The sequence below is a fragment of the Oncorhynchus kisutch genome, linkage group LG20 (assembly GCF_002021735.2).
Source record: "Oncorhynchus kisutch isolate 150728-3 linkage group LG20, Okis_V2, whole genome shotgun sequence".
NCBI classification, from domain to species: domain Eukaryota; kingdom Metazoa; phylum Chordata; class Actinopteri; order Salmoniformes; family Salmonidae; genus Oncorhynchus; species Oncorhynchus kisutch.
Genome location: NC_034193.2, coordinates 52,565,316 through 52,579,557, shown reverse-complemented (window position 1 = coordinate 52,579,557; position 14,242 = coordinate 52,565,316). Strand labels below are relative to the sequence as shown.

The 14,242-nt window shown below is 42.6% G+C and overlaps 1 protein-coding gene across 2 annotated transcripts; it reads left to right on the top strand.

Moving 5' to 3' along the window:
* The first annotated feature begins 10 nt into the window (after positions 1-10).
* Positions 11-11,762, top strand: LOC116352747 (xaa-Pro aminopeptidase 1). 2 transcript variants are annotated; one of them, XM_031799284.1, is made up of 21 exons: positions 15-136; positions 1,077-1,124; positions 1,637-1,761; positions 2,239-2,302; positions 3,091-3,195; positions 3,451-3,543; positions 3,690-3,833; positions 3,999-4,094; positions 5,414-5,495; positions 5,654-5,864; positions 7,110-7,199; positions 7,324-7,374; positions 7,517-7,575; positions 8,096-8,173; positions 8,268-8,339; positions 9,314-9,374; positions 9,484-9,553; positions 9,647-9,820; positions 10,034-10,110; positions 10,256-10,354; positions 10,797-11,762. In XM_031799284.1, exons 2-21 carry the CDS (start codon positions 1,115-1,117, stop codon positions 10,914-10,916), a joined length of 1,881 nt encoding a protein of 626 aa, XP_031655144.1. In that variant the 5' UTR covers positions 15-136; positions 1,077-1,114; the 3' UTR covers positions 10,917-11,762. The 2 variants fall into 2 exon arrangements, with proteins under 2 accessions (XP_031655145.1, XP_031655144.1); XM_031799285.1 differs by lacking the exon at positions 1,077-1,124 and having other exon boundaries at positions 11-136; positions 10,797-11,169.
* The last annotated feature ends 2,480 nt before the right edge of the window (positions 11,763-14,242 follow it).

Here is a 14,242-nt window from a genome sequence, read left to right as displayed (position 1 = left end):
CGTGTGGTTATTGGAAGAAGCTCGTGTCACGTGACCAGAAACGTCAACGATTCAATGGCAGCCTACTGTTTTGTAAATTAACACAAGGGACAGCTGCATAAAATAGTGTTTTAAACGACTGAATTGCATTTCTAAGGTAAATGTACAATTTAACGTTATCTTATTAAACTGACATGGTGTTAACAAACTTTCTATCGGGGGTTCAGTTGCCCGATGCAAGAAAGCAATGAATAGAGAATATCGTGTGGTTGTAATGTGGAAGACGCTCGCGTGCTACATGCTACTCGCGTAGCCCCATTAATGTTGTCTAGCAAGCAAGATAGGCAAAGCCCACGAATATTTTTTTGTAGAAAATATATGTATAATGTGTTGCCTACTATAGCTATGAACAATGTGTGACTCATACTCTAATGAAATATATACAATATTGGCTAAGAAATTCGTATTATTTTGCTCAAAGTAACTTTTCCATTGAATATCCCCCACAGTAAACTGATGAAATGCCACACCTATCCCAACTGCGACAAAATAACTGCATTGAATTAACACAATTATGCCAGTTGGAATCATTCAATTAGCAATTTAATTAGCTCACCAGTTTCCCACCACTTGTTGCCAGCGAACTTCCCACATAATTGTTCTCAAATGGTAAACAACATCGCATGTAGGTTTCAGCCAATCCGTGAGTTCGGCGGTGGCTTTGTTAAGGCGATTGGATGACGCCCATTCTGGCATCGATGAATAAAACTACCCCATCAATAATATGGGATGATTTTATTCCTTTAACGGCCTGAAATGAAACCACTGATATTATCCATTATACACCTTACAGTATGTCAAATCTTTCAAAATCACGATCTCACGAAATGCCTTTTTGTAGATGGGTTTCTTAGACCTTGATGCATGATCAAAGTATACTGTATAAAGGCAGCATTCAGGCCTAAGGGTAATTGAATAGTTTGCAATTGCAGCAAAGATAATAATCATAATCTGTTAATATTTAACCCTGAGTTTGTCTGAGTCAGCAAGGTTAAAGATCCAGGTGCAGACTAAGACTTTGAGCCCCACGTTAACAGGCTATTGGTCAGATATCTCATAGACGGCTGAAGACGACATGGGCTCAGGTAATTGCATTATTAATAGTCTGAGTTCACAATAATGAATAACATATATGTTTAGTTTGTCCGGTATGTTAAACAAAGCGTTTATGTTATTATTCCTTATCATTTTGTAGGAGGTCGATTCTAGTTTAGGCTATACATGGTCTACTTCTGGCACCAAGGTAACGAAACAGGCACCTTCTGGCCCGGTGCCCCACGGAATTCAACTGTGTCACAAAAGCATGCTCCAATGGTAGAGTCAATATAAACCAGGGTCGTTCCAGTTGTATTACACTGCTGTGTGTAGTCTAGTTCTGAGGGAGCATCTTTAACCATGGTGTGCCTGTTCAGCTACTCTATCGTGGTTTAAACCCCTGTATCTGTAGAGGTAAAACTGTGACTGAGACAGATAAACTAACCTACTCGAGAGGGGAGGCAGGAGCATACTGTAACTGTGGATCCCTCCGGAGTCCCATTCTTGGGCTGCCTGTTCAGTTCGTCTGTTATGGCTTTACCGCCTGTATATCTCTCCCTAGACACTGCCATGTCTCCCAAGATCACGGTGGAGCTGCTGCGGCAGCTACGGCAAGCCATGAGGAACACCAAGTACATCGCTGAGCCCATCCAGGCCTACATTGTCCCCTCTGGAGACGCACACCAGGTACTGAACACACACACACAGTCGCACGCACGCAAGAACACACACACACACACACACACACACACACACACACACACACACACACACACACACACACACACACAGAATTACTAATTAGAAATAATGAACAATAGTGAGTATAAGTCTGCCTGACCTCTAGTAATGGACAATGTGACTTTCTAGCAGGGTCCTCTCCATCTCCACATCTTTCACTCTACTCTTTCTTTCTCTCTCTCTCTCTAAACCTCATACCTCCCTTACACCCTCTCTCTCTCTCTCTCGCTCTCTCTCTCTCTCTCTGGTCTTGAGTCGTGATGTGAAGAAGGGAATAATTAAGATGTTATAATAACTGCTAGGGGACCACTTATACCTGATTACTGCTGGATCTGATCTCTCTCTCTCTCTCCCCCATTCTCCCTCTCTTTCTCCCTCTCTTTCTTTCTATCTCTCTCTCTCTCTTTCTCTCTCTCGTTACAGAGTGAATACATCGCACCATGTGACTGCAGACGTGAATTCATCTGTGGCTTCAATGGCTCCGCAGGTATTGTGTGTGTGTGTTTGTGTCAGGATCTAGTTCCCTTGTTATAAAGGAGGCTGATATGGCGAGAACACCAGTGAATACACAAAGACAAACTTATCTCAGCCTTTGGTCATGTCAGACCAGATGAAATCAACACTTCATACAATACCAGGAAAGTTGTATTGTCATTTCCCATAAATGCACACCTTGATTATAACAGTGAACTTATACACCCTAAGAAAGAACAGGGCATCTGTAAACAATATAGACAGACATTTGCTTGTATTGAATTAGGGTCAGAGATTGGACACGTTGATAATAAAATGAAATCAGGCCATAGAAACAGGACAGTTCTGTAGCCTTGCTTGACAACCTTTGAACAGTAGCATAGTGACAACTAAAGACATGACTAAGAGTCAGGTATTAAGACAACGTGTCTCCAGGCACGGCCATAGTAACAGAGAACAGATATGTAGCCTTGATTGATTGATGACGTGTCTCCAGGCACGGCCATAGTAACAGAGAACAGATATGTAGCCTTGATTGATTGATGACATGTCTCCAGGCACGGCCATAGTAACAGAGAACAGATATGTAGCCTTGATTGATTGATGACATGTCTCCAGGCACGGCCATAGTAACAGAGAACAGATATGTAGCCTTGATTGATTGATGACGTGTCTCCAGGCACGGCCATAGTAACAGAGAACAGATATGTAGCCTTGATTGATTGATGACATGTCTCCAGGCACGGCCATAGTAACAGAGAACAGATATGTAGCCTTGATTGATTGATGACATGTCTCCAGGCACGGCCATAGTGACAGAGAAGCATGCGGCCATGTGGACAGACGGACGGTACTTCCTCCAGGCCAGCCAGCAGATGGACAACAACTGGACCCTCATGAAGATGGGTAAACAACAACAACAACAACACTCTCAGTTCTTGAATGGATATGGCATCTGAAGACACCTAGTTGAAGCTCGAATAAGTGGAAGTTGGTTTCTTCTGCATCTAAAGTTAAAACTTGAAAATAAATGCACTTAACCACTTTAGTATAGATTGGCTGATGCTTCTCTTGATAAGACATCCTACACACGGGACCGTCGACTCTGTTGTGAGATGTGTCAGTATTTTCTGGCTCATTGCGGGTGTTTCCTGTCACCAGGTCTGAAGGAGACACTTAGCCAGGAGGACTGGCTGATCAGTGTGCTGCCTGAGAACTCGACAGTAGGAGTGGACCCCTGGATCATTGCTGCTGGTCCGTGGAGTTCCACATCTCTTACGTTGTACACAGTAACACAGTGATAATGGTGTAGCACATGTTGTGTACTGTACCTCCAGTGCTAAGTATCTACCATTTTGGTGCTGACTATGGTTACATGACCTGTCTGTTGTTCCATCCAGACCAGTGGAAGAACATGTCTAAGGCCCTGGCCAGTGCAGGCCACTCCCTGGTGGCTGTTCAGGACAACCTGATAGATGCCATCTGGATGGACCGTCCAACCAGACCCTCCACTCAGCTCCTCACCCTGGGCCTGGGGTTCACGGGTCGGTAGTACCGCTTGGAGCCGTTATTGACCTATTCAATATTCTAGAGGTGTTATGTATCCTGTGATTGGTTGAAAGGTAGTAGCTGTACATGTGTGTACAATGTTTTTTATACATCTTCCTCATCAATGGTTCACAGTTAATCCAGGTCCTCCTCTGTTCCAGGTCTGACCTGGCAGGACAAGATGACCGCTCTGAGATCCAAGATGGCCGAGAGGAAGATCTCTTGGTTCGTTGCCACGGCGCTGGATGAGATTGCATGTATGATTCCCTTTATACTGATATAGTTACTATAACACAGCACAGAGACATTTTTCCTATACAATTCACCCTAAACAGTCATTGGAATTACCCAAAAAAATATCACCAACTCACTAAACCTGGTCATGTCGAGTTCTGGGTGCACAGGCTTTCGTTCCAACCCAGCACTAGCACACCTGATTCAACACATTTTTATTTAACCAGGCAAGTCAGTTAAGAGCAAATTATTATTATTTACAATGACAGCCTAATCAAATGTCTTGATTGAAGAGTAGTTGATGGGTTGAATCACGTGTGTTAGTGCTGGGCTGGAACAAATGTCTGCCCAACCAGTAGACCTACAGGACTTTATTGAATGACCTCACCAAACAGTTAGGTTGCATAACCCTGTGAGGTAGACACGACACCCTCTGATCACGATCCAAGAACCCTGAGGCTGTACGGGTGTCCCTGTAGATGCCTGTCTGAGCACCTCGTTAGCTGGCCCTAACGAGCCTATAGAGCTCTCAGAGCTGATTGGCTGGCTAGAGTGTTTGTGTTAATTAGGGAGGACAATGTTGATGTTGATTGCAGTCGTCCAGTCACTTTTAGACTAATGTGTCTAAATGAGGGGGTTTGTCTGGGCTTCTTCCCTAGAGGGTGAGGAGGGTAACCTCATCATAATAATAATACAATTATTAATATTAATAATAATGATTAGGATCATATTAATAATAATGATTAGGATCATATTAATAATAATGATTAGGATCATATTAACAATAATGATTAGGATCATATTAACAATAATGATTAGGATCATATTAACAATAATGATTAGGATCATATTAATAATAATGATTAGGATCATATTAATAATAATGATTAGGATCATATTAATAATAATGATTAGGATCATATTAATAAGAATGATTAGGATCATATTAACAATAATGATTAGGATCATATTAATAATAATGATTAGGATCATATTAACAATAATGATTAGGATCATATTAATAATAATGATTAGGATCATATTAATAATAATGATTAGGATCATATTAATAATAATAATAACAGTGCTAGCTAATTTATTTTTAGCAGAAGACACATTTTTAAATAGCTGTTTACAAGATTCAAACCACTGTACATAAAAATCCAAATCACATTTGATTTGTCACATGTGCCGAATACAACAGTAGGGGATTTCATTGTAGTAGACCTTACAATGAAATGCTTAAATACATTACTGAATTTGTTGAAGGAGAATAGGAAAAATCGTTCCCACCAAACAGGTGTAAAGTGGTAGTGTGTTTTAACTGTGTTACTCTTCCCAGGGCTGTTCAACCTCCGTGGCTCTGACATCGAGTACAACCCTGTTTTCTTTGCGTACGCCATCGTTGGAATGAACACAATCAGGTAAAAGCACCTAAATCCTAAAAGCACCTTAATGAATCTAAAATAAAAACACTTTACTTTCTTTCCCAACTGTCCTTTCTCTGACAGTATAGAATGCACAGCATACTTTGATCTCCCATGAGAAGTAGGTCATGAATCTGACCTCTGACCCCACCTAGGCTCTTCGTGGACATCAAGCGTCTGGCCGTGCCGACGGTGAGGGAGCACCTTCAGCTGGACACGCCCTCCAAGGTGGAGCTTAGCATCCAGACTGCCCCCTATGAGTCTGTGTTCACAGAGCTGCAGGCTGTGTGTGCCTCCCTGGGTCCCAAGGAGAAGGTGTGGATCAGCGACAAAGCCAGCTGCGCCCTCACGCAGGTCATCCCCAAGGTGAGAGAGTGCGACTGTGTAATTCCTGACACAGAATGGCTGTAGTGGGTGCTCATGCAGGTTATTCCCAAGGTGAGAGAGAACAACTGTAGTCAGGCACAAAATGACCACTGTGCATGGCTGTATCACATTGGTAGAATGAGTGGGATGGGGATGAGTTACCCCCAAACAATGTAAAGTACTTTTGTTAATAAACTCAGCAAAAATAGAAACGTCCTCTCACTGTCAACTGCATTTATTTTCAGCAAACTTAACGTGTAAATATTTGTATGAACATAAGATTCAACAACTGAGACATAAACTGAACAAGTTCCACAGACATGTGACTAACAGAAATTGAATAATGTGTCCCTGAACAAAGGGGGGGTCAAATCAAAAGTAACAGTCAGTATCTGGTGTGGCCACCAGCTGCATTAAGTACTGCAGTGCAGCTCCTCCTCATGGACTGCACCAGATTTGCCAGTTCTTGCTGTGAGATGTTACCCTACTCTTCCACCAAGGCACCTGCAAGTTCCCGGACATTTCTGGGTGGAACTGCCCTAGCCCTCACCCTCCGATCCAACAGGTTCCAGACGTGCTCAATGGGATTGAGATCCGGGCTCTTCGCTGGCCATGGCAGAACACTGACATTCCTGTCTTGCAGAAAATCACGCACAGAACGAGCATTATGGTTGGGGTCATGTCAGGATGAGCCTGCAGGAAGGGTACCACATGAGGGAGGAGGATGTCTTCCCTGTAACGCACAGCGTTGAGATTGCCTGCAATGACAACAAGCTCAGTCCGATGATGCTGTGACACACCGCCCCAGACCATGACGGACCCTCCAACTCCAAATTGATCCCACTTCAGAGTACAGGCCTCGGTGTAACACTCATTCCTTCGACGATAAACGCGAATCCGACCATCACCCCTGGTGAGACAAAACCGCGACTCGTCAGTGAAGAGCACTTTTTGCCAGTCCTGTCTGGTCCAGCGATGGTAGGTTTGTGCCCATAGGCAACGTTGTTGCCGGTGGTGTCTGGTGAGGACCTGCCTTACAACAGGCCTACAAGCCCTCAGTCCAGCCTCTCTTAGCCTATTGCAGACAGTCTGAGCACTGATGAAGGGATTGTGTTTTCCTGCTGTTGTTGCCATCCTGTACCTGTCCCGCAGGTGTGATGTTCGGATGTACCGATCCTGTGCAGCTGTTGTGTAGCATCAGGTACCTACTAATTCATTGCTTTGTTGTTCTGTTTTGTCCCACAGGCCCACCGGTCTCCTATCCCCTACACTCCTCTCTGCCTCGCCAAAGCTGTCAAGAACGCCACTGAGATTCAAGGGATGAAAATGGCCCATGTGAGTTACCTTTAACCTTTTGACCCTTACAATTATTTACTTGGATTTTAGACATCATCAAATCACCATAATTGTATCATCAACCAGCCATTGATCCTGTTTGACTTTTTCTCGTCAACCACAGATCAAGGATGCTGTCGCCCTTTGTGAGCTCTTCGCTTGGTTGGAAAAAGAGGTGCTTTATATGTACTTTTTAAAATGTAATTTCCAGTAGTTTTGTAGCTGAAAGTAGTATTACACTTTTATGATTGCAGACTTTTTGGCTGTGAGTGTTACAATGACTGCGTGTCATGTACTGTGTGGTTGTGGTTTTCTAGATTCCAAAAGGCACAGTGACTGAGATATCCGCAGCAGATAAGGCCGAGGAGTTACGCAGGTGGGGTTCTACTTTTCACTTCAACCATAAAATAACAAAGCTATGTAATAACAACGTCTCTGATGTTTGCTCTCCAACTTCACTGATGATTCTGGATCTTTAGATTGAGATTTTCTAGGTTCCGTGCAGTCACTACACTGGGAAAAATCATTTCTGAAGCACAAAGAATAGGACAATTGCATACAGCTCTCTTTCTCAAAACACATTGGAGGAGAAGGTCAGAGGGGAGGGATCTCTGGCTTTCTCATCCAATGGGTTTTGAGAAGGAGAGAGTAGAGTGGACACGAGGAGTATGTAATTGAGATATTCCCAGTGAGTCAGAGGCTTTTGCATGAGAGGGATATTTAGCATTTGAACTCCCTCTATTGAAACAATTAGGAACTGTATGTACCTACTTCAACTCTGCGATGCGTGCCTAAGAACAGCCCACAGCCGTGGTATATTAGCCATATACCACACACCCTCAGTCCTTATTGCTTACATACACACATAAATATTCATGTATTTTATGTGGTTTCAGCCAACAGAAAGACTTTGTCGGACTCAGCTTCCCATCCATTTCCAGTGTTGGACCAAACGGAGCAATCATTCATTACAGGTTCCTTTGTTTATTGTAGAACTGTATTACACTGTAATTAATGTAGAGTTGTCTATAATCATGTTTTTGATAACTTATTTTTGTTGTCCTATAGACCCCTACCTGAAACCAACAGAACTCTCTCTCTAAACGAAATCTACCTCCTCGACTCTGGAGCCCAGTATATGTAAGCAATAATCCTACATGTGATAATGCTGCACATAATCCTACATGTAATAATGCTACACATAATCCTACATGTAATAATGCTGCACATAATGCTACACATAATCCTACATGTAATAATGCTACACATAATCCTACATGTAATAATGCTGCACATAATGCTGCACATAATCCTACATGTAATAATGCTGCACATAATCCTACATGTAATAATAGGCACATAATGCTACATGTAATAATGCTACACGTAATCCTACATGTAGTAATGCTGCACATTATGCTACATGTACTAATGCTGCACATAATCCTACATGTAATAATGCTGCACATAATCCTACATGTAATAATGCTGCACATAATGCTACGTGTAATAATGCTGCACATAATCCTACATGTAATAATGCTGCACATAATCCTACATGTAATAATGCTGCACATAATCCTACATGTAATCATGCTGCACATAATCCTACGTGTAATAATGCTGCACATAATGCTACATGTAATAATGCTCAACATAATCCTATATGTAATAATGCTGCACATAATCCTATATGTAATAATGCTACACATAATCCTACATGTAATAATGCTGCACATAATGCTACATGTAATAATGCTCAACATAATCCTATATGTAATAATGCTCAACATAATCCTATATGTAATAATGCTACACATAATCCTACATGTAATAATGCGGCACATAATGCTACATGTAATAATGCTCAACATAATCCTATATGTAATAATGCTACATATAATAATGCTGCACATAATCCTACATGTAATAATGCTGCACATAATCCTACATGTAATAATGCTGCACATAATCCTACATGTAATAATGCTGCACATAATGCTACGTGTAATAATGCTACACATGTAATACATGTAATACATAATAATGTGACACATAAGAAAAGCATGTTACAAATAAAACATATTGTTCTAATAAATTCTGGTGTTTTCTAGTGATGGAACAACAGACGTCACCCGCACCATGCACTTTGGATCCCCCTCTGCTTATGAGAAGGTAACAATTATCCATATGCCTCTCCTCTCATGACTTGCTACAGCATATGACAGAAGGAAAGTCCCAGTGGTATGTTCAGTGACCTATAGGTTTTCTCTCTGTATCTCAGGAAACCTTCACCTATGTTCTGAAAGGACATATCGCTGTCAGCGCTGCCATTTTCCCCAACGGAACCAAAGGTGAGACCTTGTTGTTTGTGGAGTACTTAATGTTGCCAGTGTTTGTTTTTAAATGACTAATATGTGAAATGTAAACCTCCACTCCACCCTTAGGCCACCTGCTGGACTCGTTTGCCCGCCAGGCGCTGTGGGAGTCTGGGCTGGACTACCTTCATGGTACGGGCCACGGGGTGGGATGTTTCCTCAATGTCCACGAGGGACCCTGTGGGATCTCCTACAAGACCTTCGCCGACGAGCCCCTGGAGGCAGGCATGATTGTCAGCGATGGTGGGGACGCTCACACATATATGGACGTACACAGACTCACGTACATGCATGCAGACACACAGACATGCAGGCACCCTTACACACACACACACTAACTATCATGCATGCATACACAAACACACAGACAATTTAACTATTTCTCTCTCTATTTCTTTCCATCTCTGTTTGTTTCTCTCTCACACACACCTGAACTTGTCTCCTTCCTTTCCTCAGAACCTGGGTACTATGAGGACGGCTTGTTTGGCATTCGAATTGAAAACGTTGTTCTGGTGGTGCCAGCAAAACCCAAGGTAAGAGATTGACTGACTACGTGTAAAATGAAGTGAAGTGTGTAGAGTGAAGAATGAGTATTGATGTTTATGGAGACAGATTGACTGACTACGTGTAGTGTGAAGGCTAGTGAAGACCATGTGATCTTTGTGTCTGTGTCCTCAGTACAACTACAGGAACAAGGGCAGTTTGACGTTTGAGCCTCTCACTCTGGTCCCCATCCAAGCCAAGATGGTAAACACAGATCTTCTCACCCAGAAAGAGGTCAGTCTTGGTCCCCATTCTTTGGAATTCATATTTTACCAAACACACTGTTTCTTTAGGAGGTGTCATTCATTTATTTATACTAAAATAAAGAACTCATTTATTTATACTAAAATAAAGAACTCATTTATTTATACTAAATTAAAGCACTCATTTGTTTATACTAAAATAAAGCACTCATTTATTTCTAATTTTAAAAAGTCATCATTATACAGCTCTAAAATTTAAAAAGCCCTTGAAACTTGTGTAGAAATACTGTATTGTTTGGTGGAATCTTTCAGTTTCAAATCAGCTTTGCCATAGGAGACAAAGATCATGTATAAGGAGGTCTTCAGGAAATATCCACAGGTGCCCTTTGAAACCGGGGAAATCGATTAGTAATGGTTCTGCCATTTTGTATGTTATCACTCTGTGTGTGACACTCTCTCTTCTCTTCCTGCAGCGTGATTGGGTGAACGAGTACCACAGGCAGTGCCGGGAGACGATTGGAGCAGAGCTGGAGAGGCAGGGCCGCAAGGAGGCCATGGATTGGCTGATCAGGGAAACCCAGCCAATCGCCTGAAGGCTATTCTGTGACTGACTCTTATTTAATTCAATTGTATTGCCCAGGAGTACAATTGATTGATCAATTGATTGCTCATCTCAGCAGTGATGATAACCTTTTCTTTTGATATTTTCTCTGAGAAGCTACTATCTATGGTTCTGGTCTCTGTGTATTTCACGCTATGCTTCTTTTCTAAAGCATCATCACCATCCATGTCTGAACTGTTTTATGGCGATTCAATAAATATCCAAGTGTGGAAAAAAGGATCGTTCACAACTTCCAAATAACTTCATCAAAGTTCATCCACTTTAGACAATGTTTATCCCAAAATACAAACTTGAATAGGACAAAAAAAATCAAACACCCCTCCCATGAAGTGGAACATGCCACCTTGCTCTAGAGCTGCATGTAGAAGTTGGGCGGGTCCAGGATGATACCACTATTGGGATCATTGGCGTAGTCCTGAAAGGTTAGCTCTTCTTGCTCCTTCGATCCACCAGGGGTGATATTCTGGATATTATCCTCTTCCTCCAGCCCTATGGGTAGAGGGTTACTGTAGATGTAGTAGATTCTGGAGTTGTCCTTAGATGCTTCCTGTTTTCTGAAGAATGAGAGAGGGTTTCTGAAACTGGCAGATCTCTTGACAGCTCTGATGTCCACCGGGTTGACTGGTACGTCACGGAGCACAGCACTCTCATACATATGGGCCCTCTTCGACAGCCTGGAGGCGGGAAAAGATATAATGCGCTTTCAGGGAACTGTGGGACTTTCTATGTGTTCTTTCTGGTCATTTTAAACCAAATGCATTAAAATGTCCATTATTTTGTGTGCACACCAACATGGTAAACCAACATGGTAAAAGACCATTCAGTTTCATCATATGTCCATGGAGTGTCACTGTTCTACTGTGTTAAATGTGGAGTCGTAGAGTGAGGAAAAGGCTACGCCAGAGGAAGCCGGGCTCATTGTAATGTAATGGCTGGAATGGAATAAATGGAAAGGTATTAAACGCATCAAACAGGGAAATGACATGTTTGACTCCGTTCCATTAATTCCATTCCAGCCTCTACATTGAGCTGGCCTCCTACAGCTCCTTCCACCAGCCTCCTCTGGACACGTCTAGGTTTGTCACCAAAACAACCTTCAAAGGTTCAAATGTAATTTAAGCATCATATTCAATTACCAAATATTTAGTTTGCTCCAATGTAGGCTAATGAGTGAGAGTCATTACTAAGATGACTAGCTGAGGATGCCAACATGACTCAGAGAGGTAATTGTAAGCCAGAGATATAAACATGACCCAGAGACAGATGACCTCCTGCGACTGTGACAGGAGATGCTGTAGAGCCTCTTTACTAAGATATATATGAAGTATAGGGAATTATGGGTACTGTAGTACAACAAGCCTTACCTCCTGTGACTGTGACAGGAGATGCAAAGCGAGAGGTTTTACTCCACCCAAAATCTGTCCACAAAAATAATTTATTTACAAAAATATTTTTTTTTATGGAGGTCAACGAGAGTGTTGAATTTGTCAATAAAAAAATGTAATTGCTCATTTGCTATTTGAGGCTTATTTGATCGAATTTACATTTCATAATGGTTGTTACGAATGCACTGATATAAGTGGACACGTGGAATTTCTACAACTTGCCCAAAAACCGACTTTATATCGGAGAGCTGCCTTTTGTCATAGAGATAGATAGAACACTCATCATGGATATAACATGTTTTAGAATGGACCTTGCCATTGAGGGCCTCCACCATTTTAAAGTAGTCAACTGAGTGGGGATTCCTATGAGCTATGAGGGATTCCCATGATGAAGACTTAGAGTTAGCCTCAATGGCGCTGCCAATGCTCTCTAACAGATGCTATAATGCCCCAGATACAAAGATGAGTGCTCTATCTAACTCTATGGCCTGTTTACACGATTATCTCTCATTGGCTAGAATGGTTCCACCTGATTTCACCTCCTCCGGCCTGCCTTCCTTATTTGAGGACATATCCAATATCTTGTCAATATAATATACAATCTTTGCAAAGATTCATGTAGTACACAGCATTATGGGTATTGTAGTACATCAAGTCTTACCGTCTGCGGTTGTGACAGGATATGCTGCAGAACAGGCCAGTGATGGTGAGAACACACAAGGCTAGAGACATTAGGATGATGTTGAAGACGTTGAACTCTGGAAGAAGAAGGATAGGAACAAGTGACTACGGTGACCATATTCTAAGAAGAAGGGAAAACAAGTGAAGACTAAGGTTCACCTTCATTTCAAGACAAACACTGAAACGTATTCAAGACACAAAGTCCCACTCAACTAACAACACTCCCAATTCAACTTACAAATGAGGAGGCTAGATTCAACAGTAAGCCTTCTTACAATATGTTTATAGGTACCAAAAAGCAGCCCTATAGTTGACCTTACCTACCATGTACTGCTGCGTTCACATCCTGGTCGACCGTGGTGAGAGCCGCGGTCCTGTTCATATCAAACGCCATCACCGTCACACTACTGTGGTTGTGGGTCCCAATCCCACTCATATTGTTGCCATTGGCATCCACCACATGGACTGATCCCAGGCTTCAAGCTCCACTCGCTGATTTAAAAGCCATCGCCACCATGTGACTCCCCCCAACTATTCTTGGCTCTGTTCTGTTGTCGTGGAAACTTGGCGCCCCTCTTTTGGCGCCCCCCAGCCTTTGTTCTGCACCCTTTTTAGTTGTTGTACCCCTCTTCCCCCCTCCCATCTCTCCATACACCCCTAGTTTGCATGTTATTAGTATTCTCTCCATCTCTGAGGGACAGTGAGAGAGAGGGAGTATTCTCTCCATCTCTGAGGGACAGTGAGAGAGAGGGAGTATTCTCTCCATCTCCGAGGGACAGTGAGAGAGAGGGAGTATTCTCTCCATCTCTGAAGGACAGTGAGAGGGAGAGGGAGTATTCTCTCCATCTCTGAAGGACAGTGAGAGAGAGGGAGTATTCTCTCCATCTCTGAGGGACAGTGAGAGAGAGGGAGAGGGAGTATTCTCTCCATTTCTGAGGGACAGTGAGAAAGAGGGAGTATTCTCTCCATCTCTGAGAGACAGTGAGAGAGAGGGAGTATTCTCTCCATCTCTGAGGGACAGTGAGAGAGAGGGAGTATTCTCTCCATCTCTGAGGGACAGTGAGAGAGAGGGAGTATTCTCTCCATCTCTGAGGGACAGTGAGAGAGAGGGAGAGGGAGTATTCTCTCCATCTCTGAGGGACAGTGAGAGAGAGGGAGAGGGAGTCTTCTCTCCATCTCTGAGGGACAGTGAGAGAGAGGGAGAGGGAGTATTCTCTCCATCTCTGAGAGA